The 21639-nt window shown below is 40.1% G+C and overlaps 2 protein-coding genes and 1 pseudogene across 2 annotated transcripts; all 3 read left to right on the top strand.

Annotated features, from left to right (window-relative positions):
- The first annotated feature begins 6723 nt into the window (after positions 1-6723).
- LOC125283816 (olfactory receptor-like protein OLF4) lies at positions 6724-7710 on the top strand. The gene has a single exon (XM_048227247.1). The coding sequence runs from the start codon at positions 6724-6726 to the stop codon at positions 7708-7710; it is 987 nt and encodes a 328-aa protein (XP_048083204.1).
- A 1572-nt stretch (positions 7711-9282) lies between these two features.
- LOC125283815 (RWD domain-containing protein 4-like) lies at positions 9283-9990 on the top strand (annotated as a pseudogene).
- Positions 9991-20448: 10458 nt separating this feature from the next.
- LOC113249984 (olfactory receptor 7A10-like) lies at positions 20449-21417 on the top strand. Its single transcript, XM_026491411.2, has one exon. It carries the CDS (start codon positions 20449-20451, stop codon positions 21415-21417), a length of 969 nt encoding a protein of 322 aa, XP_026347196.2.
- The last annotated feature ends 222 nt before the right edge of the window (positions 21418-21639 follow it).

Below are 21639 nucleotides of genomic sequence, written 5' to 3'. Positions count from 1 at the left end.
CCGATGAATAATCCAGGCTTATCTTCCTAAGATTATGACTACTAGCTTTATTCCAACTGCTATCTTAATTACCCTGGTATATAAGCTAATATTTTCAAAAGGTCCTCACGATGACATCTTTTGGAGGCCCTTCTTTTGCCTACTACAAAATCTTTTTTGTATATATTAATTGATACCCCTCAAGAGCCCACCTTCTTCCTTCCTTCCTCCCTCCCTCCCTCCCTCCCTCCCTCTCTCCCTCCCTCCTTCCCTCCCTCTCTTTCTTTCTTTCTTTCTTTCTTTCTTTCTTAACTCTTATTTTTAATTTTTTGTTTTGTTCAGCTAGCCAGCATATAGTATATCATAAGTTTTTGATGTAGTGTTCAACGATTCATTAGTTATGTATAACACCCAGTGCTCATCCCATCATGCGCCTTCCTTAATACCCATCAAGAGCCCTTCTGTTTAAAAAATCGAGCATATGCCACATGGACAGCACTGGAGGAGATAATGCTAAGTGAAATAAGTGAAGCAGAGAAAGACAATTATCATATGATTTCTCTCATCTATGGAACATAAGAACTAGGAAGATCAGTAAGGGAAGAAAGGGATAAAGAAAGGGGGGGTAATCAGAAGGGGGAATGAAGCATGAGAGACTATGGACTCTGAGAAACAAACTGAGGGCTTCAGAGGGGAAGGGGGTGGGGGAATGGGATAGATCGGTGATGGGTAGTAAGGAGGGCATGTATTGCATGGTGCACTGGGTGTTATATGCAACTAATGAGTCATCGAACTTTACATCAGAAACCAGGAATGTACTATATGGTGACTAACATAATATAATAATAAAAAAAAAACATTAAAAAAAGAGCAAAGAAAAAAAAAACGAGCATAGAATTTTTCACCACCCAAAGAGTGAGTGAAAAACTATTCATTCAAAAATATGTGCAAGGAAGATTCGTGGTGGAGAAGACCTAAAACTACCTACACGTGACTCTAATACAGGACCACAGCTTTGCTCTCAAACTGTGCCCCTCAGACCAGGACCTGCAGCATCGCCACCACCTGGGAGCTATTTAGAAATGCAAAGGCTCTAGGCTGACCTGGATGGCTCAGTCAGTTAAGCAGCTGACTCTTGGATTTGGCTCAGATCATGATCTCAGAGTTGTGAGATCGATCCCTGTTTGGGGCTCCATGTTCAGCACAGAGTCTTCTTGACATCCTCTCTATTCCTCTCCCTTTGCCCCTCTCCCTGCTCATTCTCTCTATAAACAAACAAACAAACAAACAAACAAACAAAAACTCTAAAAAAATGCAGTCTCTGGGCCCACTGGAGACCTGATGAGTCAGAATTTGCGTTTGAACTACAAACCTTGGTGATTTGTATGCACATTGAAGGTAGAGAAGAGCTGGTCTAGAATCCTGTTTCACACCTTCTCACTGTGGACATGGGGGCTGGATAATTCCTTTTGCTGGGTGCTGGCCTGTGGGTTACGGGTGTTTGGGAGCAGCCCACAGACATGGCCAAATATCCCCAGTTGAGAACCACCATGCCACGATTTCAGAACTAAAAGCATTCTGACATAATTCTAATCAAAACTCCATCCCCTCCTTGCTTTATACATTAGAGCAGAACGTAAATCCCCCTGAGCCCCATTTCTACAATAGAGAATGGAGTTCATAAAAGTACTACCGCAGAGAATGAACATTTGTCAAAAATAAGTGTGACACGCCCTATGAGGTGCTAAGCTAGGTCGTGGTGAATGAAATGTAAATGTATCTCTTCCAATTAATAAACACTTCATAATAAGGGGCTGAATGCCTGTTCTTAACCTGTGATCTAACTATGATATTCTTAATTGTTTTGGCTAAACTATCGTGAAGCCAAGGAGTGCAGTAACCAAGATTTTAGAATAAAGGAAAAAATGTCTCCCCTTTCTTGAAAAAGGAAATAGTAATTTTCTAAAGATACCAGGGATTGTGTCCCCACCATAATTTCAATGCTTTGAAGACCCAAGGGAAATAGTCAGATGAATTCTTCAGTATTAGACTTTTGAGAAAACTTGAAGTCAGTGTTGTGATTAAGTGCTGGGAGGTTTAGACCTCTGGAAACGGGATAATTATTGGAGAAAAGGTAACAAAAACTGAATTCACCTGGCATACAAAGTGGTCTCCTAGGAACAGAGACTCACCCAGAAATAACTCCGTTCTGTCCAGACCAGTTTCCCCAGGAGAAATCATGCACTTATAGGTGGGAGCACCAAGAGAGAAATGTGCCTAATGAGCAGAGGTGGGGAGCTGTAAATCCCTTTTCTGCTACAGAACCTCAGTGTGGGCATTTTGGTTGGACAGAACATTGTTCTTGCTTTCAGAGTCCTACATCTGGCTGGGAGACCGATGCTTGATGCCCTCGTGCTGTCTTGTCAGCAGACAGAGTTTGATCTCAATCATCAACTATCCAGAGAGGAATTGTGACTTGCAAAGAGAAAGCTTGCTCTCTGAGTGCTCATGAAGGTGAGTTCAAGAGCACAGCAGGCACTGCAGGAGAGGATGAGAGGGAACAGAAGCCAAGTCTTCTACCTAAGGTCACTGAGAATCCATCCAGCATAGCCAGGATGCCACAGATCACAGTAGTTGTTTGCTGGCTTTACCAATAAATTAACGTATTTATGTAGGATGCTAAAAAGAAAAGTGAACCTTGCAATCAGAAGTGCAAGTAGTAATGTTGATAATTAAATGGTATTAATGGAAGCCAATTAGAAGGAATTGAGAGGCATTAAGATGCTTCCAGTAAAAGTAGAATAGAAGTGCAAAAATCTTATTCATGAATGAGAGTCCACAAATAGGATATTAGCTGTGGAGAGATATACAGTGGAGTGAGGGCATGTCCTCTTATTTTAAGATGGAGGATCTTAGACTATGCTTCCACATGGATGAGAAAGATCTTGACCAAGGGATGATTGCAAACACATCCTTATAATAGTGATGCATGAAACATACACACTTTTTCTTCTTTCATTCTGGGAATTCACATGAAAAAAATAGTATGTAATACATGAAAATGGGTATGCTAATGAGCTTTACTTTGCATTGTTTTAGAACCTGTGAATCTGACTGTGTTTGTGGGTTTGTTGTTCATTTGGTAGGTTCTCTGTTAAAAATTGTCTGTGCAAGTCCTTTGCTTTGGGTAGTGTTATAAGTGTGTTTTTATTCCTTTTTAAAAATTTCATCTTTGGAGTGTCTTGCTGGATCAGTTGGTGGAGCACGCGACTCTTGATCTTGGGGTTGTTAGTTTGAGGCCCACATTGGGTGCAGAGATTGACTGATAGTAAAATCTTTAAAAAATAAAATACAATAACATAAAATGACATAAAATAAAATAAAAAAATATGATCCTTTCTACCAAGGAAGTGGAGTTTTTATATAAACTGACGGTTGGCCATTTAGTTCTTTTATATACGTAAAAATGTATTTCTGGAGAATGTATGAAAGTGTATGAATTTTGTGTGGTCAAATCTACTGGTCATTCATATTGGGCTCTCTCAATTGCTTAATTGTTTTTATTGAGGTACCATTGACACATAACATCCTATTAGTTTCAGGTGTACAACATAACAATTCTGTACTTGTATATCTTCCAAAATGATCACCAGTCCAGGGTGCTGAACATGCTACCGTGCACAGGGAGACCCACAACAGAGAAGGATCTGACCCAGAATGTCAGTCAGCACAGAGATCGAGAAACCCTATTTTAAAGAATATCTGTATTTTTAATATTTATAGTTGCCTTCAAGTTGTTTCCCCATAATTCCACACTTCTCATTTCTGTCCCCCAAATTAGAAAGTGCCCCTTTCACTGCCAGTTAAGAAGTCCAGTCCCAATCAGCAAGGCAGCTCTTCCTGGGCTTTCCCCACTGCTGGGTGTGAGAGAGAAATCTTTCTTGTTGTTTTCTCAAACTATCACTCACCTTGAGCAAAGATTCATGTATTGGATCCTCATTCCGTTGTCCATCATTATAATTTGTCCATACATTTCATGCCTATTTCCCACAGCTAGATGCATTTCAAATGATTTTTACAAATTTGTTAATCAACTAATTTTTGGTTGGGAATTTTTTACCTTAAAAATGTTAAGTTGGTAGAGTTAAATGTCTTCCTTTTTGCTTCTAATTTTCTCACTTTAATCAAGATGGTTTTGCCTGCCTATAGATTTTATCTGTACTTTTTTATATGTTCATTTGCAAAGCATTATTTACTTTTATGCTAGTGTCTTTAATCCCTTTGATTTTCTTAAAGGTGCGTAAGATCAGAAACCACTTCATTTCCTTCCAGACAGATAGCCATTTGTGCCAACTTTTATTCAACAATCCAGTCTGTTCCAATTGAAGTACAACCTCCCCATATGTTAAATGTCTGTGTCTACTGTGACCTAATTCCTGACTCTTTCAGAAAATAATTACAGAACATTTGCTGTGTGTCAGAAAGTTCTAGATACATTTTACGATATATTCTCTTATGTCAAGGTCTTCACTAAATTAACTACTAATTGATGTTGATACTATTCAATGAGTGTGTGGTCTATCATGTTCAGTTCATTTTTAAAATTTTTAAAATTATGTTCAGTAGCCAACATACAGTACGTCATTAGTTTTTGACGTAGTGTTCAATGATTCATTATTTGCGTATGACACCCAGTTCTCACCACAACACGTTTTTGATGTTCCTTTTGGTTTTGTTTAATACAGTTGGGTGAAGTCACCCATGTTAACAAGTTTCATCACCTTTGCCATCCTTCTTATTCTATAGGTCTTTGCTTTCTTCAGTGTGTGTTTACATAAAGGCACATATACTCCCATAGCTTGGGAAAAACAAAGGGAACAAGGAACAATGAGCATCAAGTGTCTGCTCACTTGGTCCTGTACATATTGGCAAAGGCAGAGGGCAATAAAAGAAATGTGTGTGTGACATAATGTACTCATGGAAAAATCACATCTTGAGTAAGGATGGATTATTATGGCAGGTGCAGGACATATAGAACAGGATCTGGGGTGAAGATGGGGACCAGGACTAGAGAGTGTCCATTGGATTTGTTGAAAACATCAAAACCCAAAGGACAGGAATAACAAATAAAAGATGTCACATAAGACAAGTGAGGAAGGGACTTGCTTGCCTGCCTCACCCCTCAACAAGCCAAATAAACAGCGATTGGTCAAATAAATGTGGACCGGCCACCAGGAAAGGAAGCCTTCTGCTCCTTGATATTAAAACAGCCCACCTGCTGTTCTACTTTGTATATTTCCTGCTGTGAAGTGTTGGTTTATACCTTTTGTTCATTTTCCTCTCAGAGCATCCCATCTATAACATGTTTCACATCATGAAAATATCACTATTTTCATCTTTTTGCTCCCTTATTATTTTTGCCAGGCATCAAGGGGATCTAAGGAGAGCAGGAACGTCACTAGAACCAAAGACACTTTTTCTTCCTCCTGGTTGGTCTCTTGAGGGCCTCCTGCACTATTGGATCTGTTTTTCCTCTCATGTCTGTGTCATTCCTCTCTCTTCTCTCTGTCTTTACTATACAGACTGCCCATGTTCCTTTAAATTGATATCAGAAAATGAGCATATCGATAGGCATCCCCAAGTTTATTGCCCATAGGAATTGCTGGGTACCACTTCTGCATTCTTTAGGAGAAAGAAAACAAGATCTGGCGAGCTTGATGTGTGTCCGCAGCTGGCCTAACTAGTGTGCCTGGGGTGAAAAAGACAAGGCAGTCAGTAGCCCAGGAGGCCACAGAGGGTCATGGTGTGTGTGTGTGTGTGTGCTATGAACTGAGGGCAGTCCTCAGAGCAGGGCTATTAGGGCTCACATATTCCAAAGTAACTCTTATTGACAGGGGCCAGAACTCAATCAACAGAAGTTACTAACAGGTTGTGCATTTTGCCTCACGAGACATCTCATAACAAAATTAAGAAAGTCTTGCAAAATTAATAAAGTGAGGAATTCCTGTGTCTTGAAGTTGCAGCCATAGCAGGGTGGCTGCTTCGTTCCTCAGTACGCACTGCCACCACCTCTCATCTGTTTCCTTCTTCTCCTTTCCCTTGATGCCCTGGTTTTCTTTTGAGCCTTGGTTTTCTGACTCAAACAGCTTCCTCGGGGCCTTGACACTGGCTGTTACCCCTGCTGGGTGTACACTTCCTGAGATAACCTCAATCTCCCTTCCTATCTCGAGGTCCTGTTCACATGTCACCTTCTTTGCAAGTCTTGTGGACATCCAGTAAAAAAATAACACCCCATCACTTCTCTCCTTTACACCTGCTTTCCCTATCTTCACAGCTTCTGTCGCCATCTGACATGTTATTAGATTATTAGTATTTGATTATATTCTCTTCCATCCTAGGGTTATAAGGACATTGCTTATCAGCACCCTATAATCATTGTCCAAACTGTGTCTGGAACACATACGACGCTCAGTATCCATCCCTTAAAGGAGTGAAAAATATTCTCAATGAATCAAGAATCTACATTATGCTGGGGAACAGACTGATTACAGAATTCTTATTTGTGTATAAAAATGTGAATTGGTGCTAGGGATGCCCTAAAGGGGATAAGACCACACACACATATTGAAATTAATTTATTGACTCTGAAATATAAGTGGTATCATATATGTTAGGTTACAAAAATACTAGTTTGTGTGAAATTAATCATTTATTTTTCTATATCCTGGTAGCTACCCCAAACCCATGGAGCCAGGGAACCTTACAGGAGTTTCAGAGTTTCTTCTTCTGGGATTTTCAGAGGACCCAGAACTGCAGCCCCTTATATTTGGGGTTTTCCTTTCCATGTACCTGATCACTGTGTTTGGAAACCTGCTCATCATCCTGGCTGTCAGCTCTGACTCCCACCTCCACACCCCCATGTACTTCCTCCTGGCCAACCTGTCCTTTGTAGACATCTGTTTCACCTCCACCACCATCCCCAAGATGCTGTGGAGCATCCAGACTCAGAGCAAAGTCATAACCTTTGCAGGATGCATCACGCAGATGTATTTTTTCATACTGTTTACAGGATTAGACATGTTCCTCCTGACTGTGATGGCCTATGACCGCTTCATGGCCATTTGTCATCCCCTGCACTACATGGTCATCATGAACCCCTGGTTCTGTGGACTGCTGGTTCTGGTATGCTGGGTCCTGAGTGTCTTGGATTCCTTGTTACACACTTCCATGGTGTTGCGGCTGTCCTTCTGCACAGAGGTGGAAATCTCCCACTTTTTCTGTGAACTCATTCAGGTGATAAAACGTTCCTGTTCTGACACCTTTCTTAATAATATGGTGATATATTTTACAGGTATGTTGCTGGCTGTTGGTCCCTTCATTGGGATCCTTTACTCTTACTGTAAGATAGTTTCCTCCATACTTGGGATCTCCTCAGCTCAGGGCAAGTATAAAGCATTTTCCACCTGTGCATCTCACCTCTCCGTTGTCTCCTTATTTTACTGTACGAGCCTAGGTGTGTACCTTAGCTCTGCTGCTCCCCAGAGCTCCCACTTGGGTGCATCAGCCTCAGTGATGTACACGGTGGTCACACCCATGCTGAACCCCTTCATCTACAGTCTGAGAAATAAAGACATAGAGGGCTCTGAAAAGATTCTTTGGAAAGGAAAGTATAAAAAGGCCCATTGTCCTGGGGCTGAAAAACTACACGTGATAACAGGACGCAAAACCTGAGCCAGCAACGGTAATTCTTTGATCAAATTGTGGACTTAGAATTTACTCTTTCTCTTGATTCCCTGGAATATCCCTTCCTGTAACATCAACTTCTCTGTACAATTTGAGTAACCATCTGTATTAACCTTTCTGCTCTCTGGTATCTTACAGTGCCTTGCTTAGTTGTTTTCTTGCTCTCCTAAATTGATTCCCAATTTTGGACAAAATATTGGAAATTCTATTGGGGTACCTCGGTGGCTCAGTTGGTTAAACATCTGCCTTTGTCTCTGGTCATGATCCCAGGGTCCTGGGATTGAGCCTGCTTCAGGTTCCTTGCTCAGTGGGAAACCTGCTTCTCCCTCTCCCTCTTCCTGCCACTCCCTCTATTTGTGCTCTCCCTCTCCCCCCTGTCAAATAAATAAATAAATAAATAAATAAATAAATAAATAAATACACTCTTTAAAAAAAAACACAAAATATTGGAAATCCCCATTAATCCCATGAGATTCTATACATTTCTTAAGAATTATTTTTTTCTGAAAGGAAATATATCATACTGAGGAGGTTTTTCTTTATGTTCCCAATAAACAATCATGAGTTGTACTACTCTTAGGAAAAAAAAAACACACCACAATTGGAAGCAAAGCCATTTATAATTTCTTAAGAGAGGAAAGTCTGAGACCACAGGTCACCACTTTTGTGCCCATAATTCTTTTAAATATCTGTTCTTCCTGAAAACTTGACCTTAACATATACTGTGTTTTGTAACAAGTCATTGGGTTTTATTTTTCTCCTTAGGATCCTGTTCTCTTATTCATCTCAGTGTCCACATTGCCTAGTCACTGGCAAAACCAATAATCAAGCACACATCTCCAGCTGTAGTCCACATAGAAACACAAATTTCAATAAATAGTTAACATAATATGGCTGTAGAGTCAGAGATGAAGCAAAATTTTAGTCAGACATTTATTAATGTGCAAATAATATTTTCATGCTGCCCATCTGCTTATTGATGATGTGAGGCTGGCATCCATGTGTAAGGGGGTCTATCATTGGGATGAAGAAGAGCTTGCATAATTATGTTTTCTGTTTTGTATTCCTGCTACTGCCTGGAAACTTCCATGTCTCCCTACAAATATGATTCATTGAAGTGTAATTGCATACAACAAGATGCACACATTTAAAGTGTACAGTTTGATGGGGCACATCGCTCAGTGGGTTGAGCATTTGACTCTTGGTTTTGGCTTGAGTCATGATCTCAGGGTCCTGGGACAGAGCTCCTTGTCAGGCTTGTGCTGAGCTGGGTGGGACTCAGCTTGGAGATTTCTCTCCCTCTCCCTCTGTTCCTCCCCCTGCTCACACTCTCTCTCTCTCAAATAAATAAATAAATCTTAAAAAATAAATAAAGTATACAATTTGCTGAATTATGGGAGGCAGACAAAAATTAAGACTATAGGGGGATGCATGGGACTCTCGTCTCCAGTATGAGGGACTCACCTCCTACAGCAGACGATGCAGAAGGGGGCCACCCGGGCCTCCAGGCCACTGCTCTCCCTTTGTCCTTACTGCAGATGCCCTCCTGGGAGGGGTCCCATGACCCACTTGGCAAGTGCCAAAGAGGACCAGGAAATGGAACTGGAAACATGACCTTCTGTTTATGCAGGAGAAGAAAGACTCTGGGAAGTAAGTCCAATTTCCTTTCAATACACCGAAGGTGAAAGTGGTGATCCTAGAGCCTTCTTAATAGAGATTTTTTGGACAGAAGCATATCCCCAAAAACTTCCAATCATATCTGTGAAAGCTTTTTTTTTTTTTTTTTTTTTTATGACCCTGGTATCATCAGCTGTAAAGCAGAGTGTATTAGCCAAGTTACGGGAAGCAGTGGGAGGTAATCTCATCTCGTGACCCAAGGACCTACATGTCATTTGAATATGCCAAGGAGAGTAAAGAGCTGTTCATGGAGAATCACCATCCCTTGAATGCTACTACAACCATAAGCAGTATCATCTCCATTGAAACTCCTAATATAGCCCCATCGAGTAAGGAAAAAAAGACAAAACAAAGCAAAACAAAAAACAAGAAACAAAACAAGTTTCAAAAACCCAGAAATGTAAGCCGGCAGAGAAAACAGATCACAAAGGAGAACTTCCCCAAGGATGGAACTGGGTTGATGTGGTGAAGCATTTAAGCAAAACTGGCTCTAAAGGTGATGAATTGTGCTTGGGACTGGACACAAGGGAAGGGCATCCTTTAAACAGTAAACTGGGTTCAAAATCCTTCATTACTCTTTTTTGGGATTGAGGTGGCTTTTTAGAAAACATAATTTTTTTGTATGTTTCTTATGTAAAAATGTTTTAGGCTGAAAGTTCATGAAGAAATCTGGTTGTATTAAACCATTTTCACCAACTTGCTTTAAAAGGAGAAATCTTTAAAAAAAAGATTCTACATGAATCCATTTATGTAGAATTCAAAAAAGGTATGCAGTGAGTTTTAACTCCTTCGTTATGTTATTGATAAAATGTGATGAACGTGAGCCTCGATTTCCTTATTTCTAAACCTAATGTTGGGGAAGGAGCCCTAACTTCAGAGAGATGGTGTGAGGAATACATGAAAAGTGTACAAGCACTTTGTTGAGTCCAAAGAGAACATTCAAGGCTAGGAATGTGAGTATGTATATGTGTGTACATCTGTATACACCTTTCTCTCAATAAACACATTCACACACATTTATGTAGAGACACAGAGACTTCGTTACATCCCATCTATTATATTGAAAGGAAACCTGAAACACAAACTGAGGGCTTCAGAGGGAGGGGGATGGGGGAATGGGATAGGCTGGTGATGGGTAGTAAGGAGGGCACGTATTGCATGGTGCACTGGGTGTTATACGCAACTAATGAATCATTGAACTTTACATCGGAAACCAGAGATGTACTGTATGGTGAATAACATAATATAATAAAAATACTATTATGAAAAAAATTAAAAAAATTAATAAAAATTTTAAAAAATGAAAGGAAACCTGAAGTTGGAGCCGATACAAATGAATAAACACTTGAATGAACATTAAAAAAAGAATGTAGAATTTTGACACAAAGCATTCCTTAGTTTTAATAATGAATTGTTATTTATCTTAAAACTTTAAAGGCATCAGCGTCAAAACCACATTTACATTTATGCAGCGGGAAATCACTGTCCAGCTAATGAGGCAGAATATCTCCAAACTAAAACGGATTTTCTCCTTCCAGTTAAGGAGGGATTTCAATACTAAATGCCTTTACCCAAGGGAAGTTGACTGAATGAGTTGAAAGGCTCAAACTCCATTCCTACAAACAATATTTTGTGAAAAAAGTATGTATTTGATTCCTGCTGTTACAAATGACCACATGAGTGGCTGAAAACAAAGATTTATCTTGTATTTCTAGAAAGTCAGAAGCCTGAAATAGGTCTCACTGGGCTACAACTAAGAGGTCTCATGAGCACTGGGTGTTATATGCTACTAATGAATCATTGAACACTACATCAAATATAATGATGTACCATATGGTGGCTAAGTGAATTAAAAAAAAAAAAGAAAACAAAAAAAGAGGGCTACAGGGCTGTGATCCTTCTGGACACTCCAGAGGGGAATTCACTCCCTTTCTTATTTCACTTTTCAGTGGCTACCTGCCTTTTTTTTTTCATTTTGAATTTATTTTTATTTTATTATTATGTTCAGTAAGCCAACATATAGCACATCATTAGTTTTTTGGTTTTACTTAATTTTTCTCTTTAATTCTCAGTTTTGTATTTTGTTTATTATTTATTTATTTATTTATTTATTTATTATATTATTATGTTCAGTTAGCCAACATATAGTACATCATTAGTTTTTGATGTAGTGTTCAAGGATTCATTAGTTGCATATAACACCCAGTGTTCATCACAACATGTGCCCTCTAATACCCATCACTGGGCTAACCCATCTCCCCACCCCCCTCCCCTCTGAAGCCCTCAGTTTGTTTCCCAGAGTCCAGAGTCTCTCATGGTTTGTCTGCCTCTCTGATTTCTTCCCATTCAGTTTTCCCTCCTTTCCCTTATGGTCTTCTGCACTATTCCTTATGTTCCACGTATGAGTGAAACTATATGATAATTGTTTTTCTCTGCTTGACTTATTTCTTTTTTTTAATAATAATTTTTATTATATTTTGTTAGTCACTATACAGTACATCCCTGGTTTTTGATATAAAGTTCCATGATTTATTACTTGCGTATAACACCCAGTGCACCATGCAATATGTGCCCTCCTTACTACCCATCACCAGCCTATCCCATTCCCCCATCCCCCTCCCCTCTGAAGCCCTCAGTTAGTTTCCCAGAGTCCATAGTCTCTCATGGTGCATTTCCCCTTCTGTAACCCCCCTTTCTTTTCCTACCGATCTTCCTACTTCTTATGTTCCATAAATGAGTGAAACCATATGATAATTGTCTTCCTCTGCTTGACTTATTTTGCTTAGCATTATCTCCTCCAGTCCTGTCCATGTTGCAGCAAACGTGGAGGAATCGTTCTTTTTGATGGCTGAGTAATATTCCATTGTATATATGGACCACATCTTCTTAATCCAGTCATCTGTTGAAGGGCACCTCGGCTCCTGCCTTTCTTGTCTCCTGGCCCTTTTCCATCTTCAAAGCCTGCAGTCTAGAGTCTGAAAATATCTCTCAGATTCCAATTCTTTGTCCTCCCTCTTCTACTTTTAGAGGACCATTGTGATTACACTAGTCCCATCTGCATAATCTTTGTATATTGAGATCACTGATTAGCGAGCTTATTCCATCTACTAGCAGTACTCTCTATTTGATGTCACCCAATAGCCCTTATATGGGAGACTTGATCAGAGAATTTATCAACACCGATAGAGTTATGTGAAAATCTTTTCTTTCAAAATTACAAACACTGAAGATTCCTGGTGGAGAAGACCAAAAGTTACCTACACATGATTCTAACACAGGAAGGGAGCCTTGCTCTCAAACTGTGCCCCATGGAACAGGACCTGCAGCATCACCACCACCTGGGAGCCGGTTAGAAATGCTGAGCCATACACAACTAATGAATCATCGAAAACTACGTCAAAAACTAATGATGTGGGGCGCCTGGGTGGCACAGCGGTTAAAGCGTCTGCCTTCGGCTCAGGGCGTGATCCTGGCGTTACGGGATCGAGCCCCACATCAGGCTCTTCTGCTATGAGCCTGCTTCTTTCTCTCCCGCTCCCCCTGCTTGTGTTCCCTCTCTCGCTGGCTGTCTCTATCTCTGTCGAATAAATAAATAAAATCTTAAAAAAAAAAAACTAATGATGTATGCTATACAGTGGCTACCTGAACGTAATAAGAAAGAAAGAAAGAAAGAAAGAAAGAAAGAAAGAAAGAAAGAAAGAAAGAGAAAGAAATTCTGAGTCCCTGGGCCCACTGGACACCTAATGATTCAGAATTTGCATTTTAACTACAAACTTTGGTGATTTGTATGCACAATGAAGATAGAGAAGTGCTAGTCTAGAATCATATTTTCACCTTCTCACTGTTGACACTTGGGGCTGGATAAAGATTTGTTTTGGGGATTATAAATGTTCAGCAAGATCCCTTCAGACATGGTCTAAATATCCCCAGGGGCAAAATCATGTCTGGTTGAGAACCACTGTGCCAGAGTTTGAGAACTGGAATCATGGTGACAGAATACCAATCAAGTCTTCTTCCAGTACTACACTTAAAACTGTGGTATTGTGATTTGTACTTAAAAATAATTGAGTCCACAAGATATCAAATCCTGAGTCTTATCCACTTCAAAATGTATGCTAATAATTTGAAAGTAAAATAATTAAGCATATGCAAACTAACTATGAGAAAACACACAAAAGCTGATTATTTTACTAATATTGAGAACTTACACAAATTATTGTATTTTATTATTAAAGGGTCTTTATCACTTTCTTTTTTTTAAAGATTTTATTTATTTATTTGACAGAGAGAGAGACAGCTAGTGAGAGAGGGAACACAGGCAGGTGGAGCAGGAGAGGAAGAAGCAGGCTCCCAGTGGATGAGCCCGATGTGGGGCTTGATCCCAGGACTCTGGGATCACGCCCTGAGCCAAAGGCAGACACTTAACAACTGAGCCACCCAGGCGCCCCTCTTTATCACTTTTTATAGCATACCGATACAATTTCCCATCACTTAAAAAAATACATATATATACATTTGGTCTTCATCCCCATTTGTGGCACAGAGCTTCTAAAACTTCAAATTTTCTAAGTGATAAGAGCAATAAAGATGTCTTTTTGTAGGTTAATGAGGTGACTTTGGGAAAGTACCTATGGAGAGGGGCTGCTTGCTAGGACCAAACATGTGGTTAGAGGACTGGAACTTTGGGTCCCACCTCCTGACTTCTGGGACAGGAGAGGGGCTGGAGATGGAGTCTAATCACCAATGGACAATGATTTAATCAATTGTGTCCATATAATGAAGCTTCCATAAAACCCAAAAGATGGTTCAGAGAGCTTCCAGGTTGGTGAACACATGGAGATGGTAGAGTGGCACACCTGGAGAAGGTATGGAAGATCCACGCCCTTTCCCCATACCTTGCCCTATGCATCTCTTCCATCTGGCATCATCCCTCCCCTGAGGCAGCACAGCTCAAGAGGGAAATCCTCAAGAGGCAGCCATAAACTTGAACATGTGCAAGCTCACCTACTGAGTCCATCATGTGACCACCTAAGATCAGACCTGAGATGAGCATGAGGATTCTTGGTAAAGAAGGTCTAGAAACAACTATCCCTGACTCAAACACTGAACCATAGCCTTAGTACTCAAAGACTGGTCCACAGACCTGAATTGGTGGCATCAGTATCAACTGGAAACAGTAACCATTATATGATCCCTCAGCTTCACCCACATCCTGCCAAATCAGAATCTGAATATGAACAGGATCCCTAAGTGATTCAAATGCATGTTAATGTTGGAGAAGTTCTGGTCTAGAATAGTGTTTCTCAACCTCTCCACTGCTGACATTTGTGCTAGATAAGTCTTTGTGGTGGGACCATCCTGTGCATTGTAGGAGAGGGAGAGCATCCCTGGCCTCAAGCCACTAGGTGCCAGTAGCACCTCCCTAGTTATGACAACCAGAGATTTCTCCATAACTGTCAAGTGTCTACTGGAGGCAAAATCGCCCCTGGTTGAGAATTAATAATTTAAAGGACGAGAACTGGAAATATCTTGGTGGATTTCCAGTCAAAACTCCTACTCCCTCAGCTCATAACTTGGGACAGCTCATTTCACATCTGAGCCCCACTTTTGCACGTTTGGAGTAAGGTTCATTATTGTCCAGATCTTACAGAGTGGATTTTTGTAAAAATGAAATGAAACAATCCACATAGGATTCTCAGCTCAGTATATGGGGCATAAAATGATGTAAATACCTCATAATAACACACTTTTTAAAATATAGCACTAAGTGGCAGCTCTTCATTGGTATTACTGGCATGAATCACCTGGATGGTTAGTCAAAAGCATCATGAAGACAACGGCACAGTATCCATATGTTTAGAGCAAATTAACATACCCCTCTCTTGTTGAAGAGGGGAGTAGTATTTTTCTAGAGATATCAGGAGATCTTCTGTGCCATAAGACAAACCTTTGGAGGTCGATGGAACCTGATTAAGTAGGTCCCTCAGTCTTAGATTTGGACAAAACTCTGGAAGCCAGGCAAGATCATGGAGAAGAAAAACTGGATTCACCTGACTTCTCACCCGGTCTCCTGGGAATAGAGAATTGGCTGGAAAAAAAAAAATTTCCTTTCTGGAAATTTGCAGACCAGTGGTCCATGGGGAAATAATATGCTCAGAGGTGGGAGTGACAAAAGAAACAGTGCCTAATGACCAGACACAGGGAGCTGTAAATATCTCCCCCACTGTAGTCCCTTTCCATGGTGCATCCTTGTGCAGAACAGGACATGGTTGCTGCTTTTGGGTTCCTAAGTCTGGCTGGGGGACTCATGCTTCACTGTTTCCTGCTGTCCTGTCTGGGAACAGAGCTTGGGTCTCCATCATCAACCACCTACAGAGGAATTCAGAACTCCACTTGGTGACATTCATCTTACAGACCTCACCTAGGTGAGTCTGAGAGTTCAACAGGTGTTTCAGAAATGGATCAGAGAGAATGGAACCTGAGAACATTCCCCTGAAGTTCCCTGAGAGCCTAACCAGCCTGTCCCAGAGCCAAGAGATTGTATGTTTGTTTGCTGGGTTGATTACAAAGGTTAAAAATAATTCATTTAAGAAAGGAAACATGAGAGACTACAGACTCTGGGAATCAAACTGAGGGTTTTAGAGGGGGGTGGGGGATGGGCTAGCCCAGTGAAGGGTAGTAAGGAGGGCACATATTGCATGGAGCACTGGGTGTTATACGCAAACAATGAATCATGGAACACTACAAAAACTAAGGATGTACTGTAGCAGTTCAATAAAATCTCAAAGGATTTAGAAAAAAAGGTGGTGGCTGATGTTGGCAGCTTTACAAAGACATGCTGTGACACTGGTAAGTAAATAAACTTACATAATCCATAAAAAATAATTCATTTAATATATTTTAAAAAGAAGTGTTCATTGGACTCAGCAATACAGGGATCACAGTACGTGGTGGGAATGGAAGTCCCATTGGATGGGACAGAGGAAGGACTGGGGGACATAAAGTGGTTCCAGAAAAATTAGAACATATTCAAAGAGTTTTGCAGGTAAGAGGAGTAGGAAAAGAGAGCATTAGGCTTGGAAACGTGAGCACTGGAGCGAGGGTATTTAAAAAATTTTCAGGTGGGGTGCACTTAGCTTACTCTGTATTTATTAGAAGGATCCAGGTCCGTGGAGGTAAATAGTACCTTGTGACAGCAGTTTTTGAGACGTATATATCACAGTCGTCTCTCCCATTGGTATCCACCGGGGGGAAACTGTACTTAAGATGAATGAAGGGATACGCCAAGGAGCATTACTTTGCAACTATTTTAATACTAAGGGGGCTGAATATATTTTTGACTTTCTTAGCCTTTTACTTCAGATATGCAAATTGTTTTTGCAAGTGCCTTGCTTTCATGCACTGGGATCTGTGTGTTTTTGTGTGTGTTTTGATTGTATTCTCATAAGCAAAGAATGGCGATTTTTTCACCAGGTTTGCTGTTGGCCACTTTTTCCATGTATTGTGTATAGATGTATGTGTAGGATCGAGCAAAAGCCTACGTGGTTTGAGTGGTTGAAATGATCAGTTGATGACATCATGTCCCCCTCATTACTTTGAAACACTGGAATTCTTCTGCATCCTTAGTAGTAAGAATTGCTTTTTACACATATTGTCATCTTATTGCACATCTAATTGTCCTTATTTCTACCATTTTGTATTCTGAAATGAGATTTCTTTTTTTTAATAATTTTATTATCTTTATATTGTATTATTACTATAGCATTACTTGAACTCCATGGGAATGAAGAGAAACAAAACCCACCAATCATACTACTCGTTATTCGTTAGAAAGTCCATTTTTCCTTCAAGTTTTTACATAACTAGTATTTTTGTAAAATAGTTAATTGTCACGATAGCACAGAAACAATTTGCATTCTGTGTTTACTTCCATTTCAATGGCTGTGTAATGCTCCATTAAGTGGCTCAATGATATCATAGTTTACTTCAATATTGCCTCTTTGTAGGACATTTAAGTTGTTACAATCTTTTGATACTATGAACAACCCAGGTAACATTTTTGGGCATGTGAGTTTTTCCTCCTCTGGGACTCACCTATTGCAAAGTATGACTCTTTTTTTTATTCATAATAATATTTTTATTATATTATGTTATTCACCATACAGTACATCTCCTGAGATTTCTTTAAATAGCAATCACCTCCTGTTGTTATGTGAAACATGTTCTTTCCTATTCAACTAAAGATCTCCTGCATCTTTTCATAAACATGATTGAGTCCATTTGTGGTCACATATGATCAAATTATAATGAGCTACTGCTTCCTGCACTCTGTATTAAAAAGTATATTTTCCTGTTCTTTTATTCCCAAGCTTTTAGCCATTTCTTCCTGAATTAGAGACCCATGTTGATGTGATTGTTGCTATTGTATATCTTTTCTATAAAGTGTTAGTATTAGATTATGGTTCAGTTTTGTTGACGACAGTTATTTGAATCCACCACATTTAACATGAGTTTATTTTCCCCACCATTCTTTCTATGTAATGGATTTTCTTTTCCTTAAAACTTGTTTCCATAAAAATGCACACCTTTGTGAACATAAAGATGTGAACAAAGCAGATAAGGTAAATAACTGCTCATATGACACCAGGTCTTCAAGGATAAATCATATACAGGAGGAGATAATGCTAAGTGAAATAAGTCAAGCAGAGAAAGATAATTATCATATGGTTTCACTCATTTATGGAACATAAGAAGTAGGAAGATCGGTAGGAGAAGAAAGGGAAGAATGAAGGGTGGTAAACAGAAGGGGTAATGAACCATGAGAGACGATGGACTCTGGGAAACAAACCGAGGGCTTCAGAGGGGAGCGGGTGGGGGAATGGGATAGGCTGGTGATGGGTATTAAGGAGGGCACGTATTACATGGAGCGCTGGGTGTTATATGCAAATAATGAATCATCGAACTTTACATAAAAAACTAGGGATGTACTGTACGGTGACTAACATAACATAATAAAAAATATTATTAAAAAAGAAAGAAAGAAAGAGGATAGACCATCATGCAACATGTAAGATTTTACAGAGTATGATTTGGGAAGGTTTCTGCATGTCAGACAAGGAACAGAGAAGCAGGACTGGTGTATATCCCTGGATTTTGTGTCAAACAAAGAGCAAACCCCAAAGCCCAAGGCAACAAAGGAATGAATGCCACCAAGGAAAGTCAGAGGAGAGCCAGCCTCATCCACTCTCTGGCCACATAAAAACAGGTGTGGTCAAATAAACAGGGCATAGGGACAGGAATGACACTTAGATCAGGGGCCTGAGGTGGACCCCATGAGGAGGCCAGTGGAGCAGTCAGTACAGGCTCCTTGGATTCTGATGTAACATCAGCACCCACTCACTGCCTTTTCCCTCTGCAACTTGGTCTTCTGATGGACTCTTCATTCATACTGTTTTTCCACATGAACAGGCACTGGCTTCTGTTAAAACCACTTTTTTCCCCTTTACTGCAGTAGATTCCAATTTTTTTATTGTCCATAGTAAGCATGTGTTTATATTATGATCAAGCATGTGTGCACATGCAAACACACAAATCCGCATGTACGTACACACACACATACAAAGATGACTGAACAAAGAGAACAACCATTCATATACTAACAGGAAGGAACTATGCTCAACTTTTTACACATATGGACGTAATCTGTCGACCACCTGAGGAGGATGGTACCACTACCTCCACTATTCCAGCGAGAATAACATTTTAAAATGAATTGGTTGTCTCCCCAAATTCAAACAGCTAAGGTGTGGTAGATCTAAGGTTCAAAACTCATTCACTGATTCAAAAATTTTGCATTTAATATCATTTAGAAAAGTCTTTTACAATTTCATCTTGATAAATCCCCCCTATATTTGTGTGTTGTATATTTTCTGGGGTCAACTGTGGATTTGTTCCTTTTGCTCATATTTCTAGTGGATGTTCATACATTAAGGTGTCTTATAAACATAGCACTCCTTTCTCTTTTGGAGAAATTGCTTTTTACTGTTTTATTAGTTATTCTCGGCATCAAGGGCATATACCTAGGGTTGAAATGCAGCCAGAAGCAGGGAAGCTTTCTCATCATCACGATATCTTGGGGCCCACCTGGGCTTATTTGTCCTTTCTTCCCCCTCTTCCTTTTCTCTGTCTCCTTTTAGGGTTTTTTTGTTTTGTTTTGTTTTTTGTTTTACTTCTCTAAATACAAGACAAAATGGTCACATTAAAATTGAGCACCAAATTATGTGTTCATGGGATTCTTACCACCTGGAATTTGGGTACTTTTCTATATCATGAGGGTAATGATAATTTGATGTTGAGAGCTTAACTAGTATCACTTCTTTCCTAATTATTATTATTATTATTTTATAATATTTTTTATTTTGTTATATTAGTCACCATACAGTACATCCTTAGTTTTTGATGTAGGGTTCCGTGATTCATTACTTGCCTATAACACCCAGTGCACCATGCAATATGTGCCCCCCTTAATACCCATCACCAGCCTAACCCAATCCCCCACCCCCCCCTTTGAAGCCCTCAGTTTGTTTCCCAGAGTCCATAGTCTCTCGTGGTTCATTCCCCCTTCTGTTTACCTGCCTTCATTCTTCCCTTCCTTCTCCTACTGATCTCCCTGCTATTTCTTATGTTCCATAAATGAATGAAACCATATGATAATTGTCTTTCTTTCCTAAATATTATAGCTGGGGGTGAGAAGTTATTGGTAGGCAATGGTCCCAGAAGTCTGCAGTGTGCCAATATGGGACCATTAAAATAGATTCCAGGATGTAAACTAACACTTGGAAATAAGGAAGGGATCCATTTTTATTGATGTGCAAGGAACATGATGGAATGAAGGATTCCTTGTGTATTGACGTCTCAGCTGCAGTGGGGAGGCCAACTCGTTCCTTGCCCCCCCCCCAAGTTGTAACTATAGCATTTCTGCCATGATACTAATGCCTAATTGTGTTAAAAATAATCATTTTCCCAATTTCTAGTCATCATAACAACCACATGGGACCAGTCAATGACACCCGCATTTCAGAATTTCTTCTTCTGGGATTATCAAATGATTCAGAACTGCAGCCCCTCATATTTGGGCTTTTCCTCTCCATGTATGTGATCACTGTGTTTGGAAACCTGCTCATCATCCTGGCCATCAGCTCTGACTCCCACCTCCACACCCCCATGTACTTCTTCCTCAGAAACCTGTCCTTTGTAGACATTTGTTTCACCTCTGCAATCATCCCAAAGATGCTGGTGAATGTACAGACACAGAGCAAAGTTATAACCTATACAGGATGCATCAGCCAAATCTGTTTTTCCACACTCTTTGCAGGCTGGGACAACTTTCTTCTGGCTGTGATGGCCTATGACCGCTTTGTGGCCATCTGTCACCCCCTGCACTATGAGGTCATCATGAACCCCCTCCTCTGTGGACTGCTGGTTCTGGTGTCCTGGATCATGAGTGTCCTGAATTCCTTGTTACAAAGCTTAATGGTGTTGCAGCTTTCCTTCTGTACAGAGGTGGAAATCCCCCACTTTTTCTGTGAACTGCATCAGATGATCCAACTTGCCTGTTCTGACACCTTTCTTAATGACACAGTGATGTACATTTCAGCTGTGCTGCTGGCTGGTGGTCCTCTTGCTGGGATCCTTTACTCTTACTCTAAGATTATTTCCTCCATACATAGAATCTCATCAGCTCAGGGCAAGTATAAAGCATTTTCCACCTGTGCATCTCACCTCTCAGTTGTCTCCTTGTTTTATTGCACAGTCCTGGGAGTGTACCTTAGCTCTGCTGCTACCCAGAGCTCCCACGCAGGTGCAGTGGCCTCGGTGATGTACACGGTGGTCTCACCCATGCTGAACCCCTTCATCTACAGCCTGAGGAACAGAGACATAAAGGAGGCTCTAATGAGATTCTTCAGGATGGCATCTATAAAAATGACAAGTGTCCTGGTGGTGAAGAAGTGCCCTTGACTGCAGGGCTCAAAGTCACGAATTTTGATCATTGTGAAATAGAATTTTCTCCTATGAATTTCCAAAAATTTCCATTTCTTAGAATTCAACTTCTATTTACAGTTTCAGAAAACTCTGTTTTCTAAGTTTTCTTCTCTGTCTGATATACATACAGTTTTTCCGTTTATCCATTTTCATACATTTCCACAGGTCTTCCCAACCTTGGAACAGAAATATTTGAAA

This window comes from Ursus arctos, unplaced genomic scaffold (genome assembly GCF_023065955.2).
Source record: "Ursus arctos isolate Adak ecotype North America unplaced genomic scaffold, UrsArc2.0 scaffold_14, whole genome shotgun sequence".
Lineage (NCBI taxonomy): Eukaryota > Metazoa > Chordata > Mammalia > Carnivora > Ursidae > Ursus > Ursus arctos.
The sequence above is the reverse complement of the archived record's forward strand: the minus strand, read 5'-3'. Positions and strand labels throughout refer to the sequence as shown.

Bases quoted from the DNA above. Each gene is read 5' to 3' on its own strand.
- LOC125283816 (XM_048227247.1), top strand. From the start codon at position 6,724: ATGGAGCCAGGGAACCTTACAGGAGTTTCAGAGTTTCTTCTTCTGGGA.
- LOC113249984 (XM_026491411.2), top strand. From the start codon at position 20,449: ATGGGACCAGTCAATGACACCCGCATTTCAGAATTTCTTCTTCTGGGA.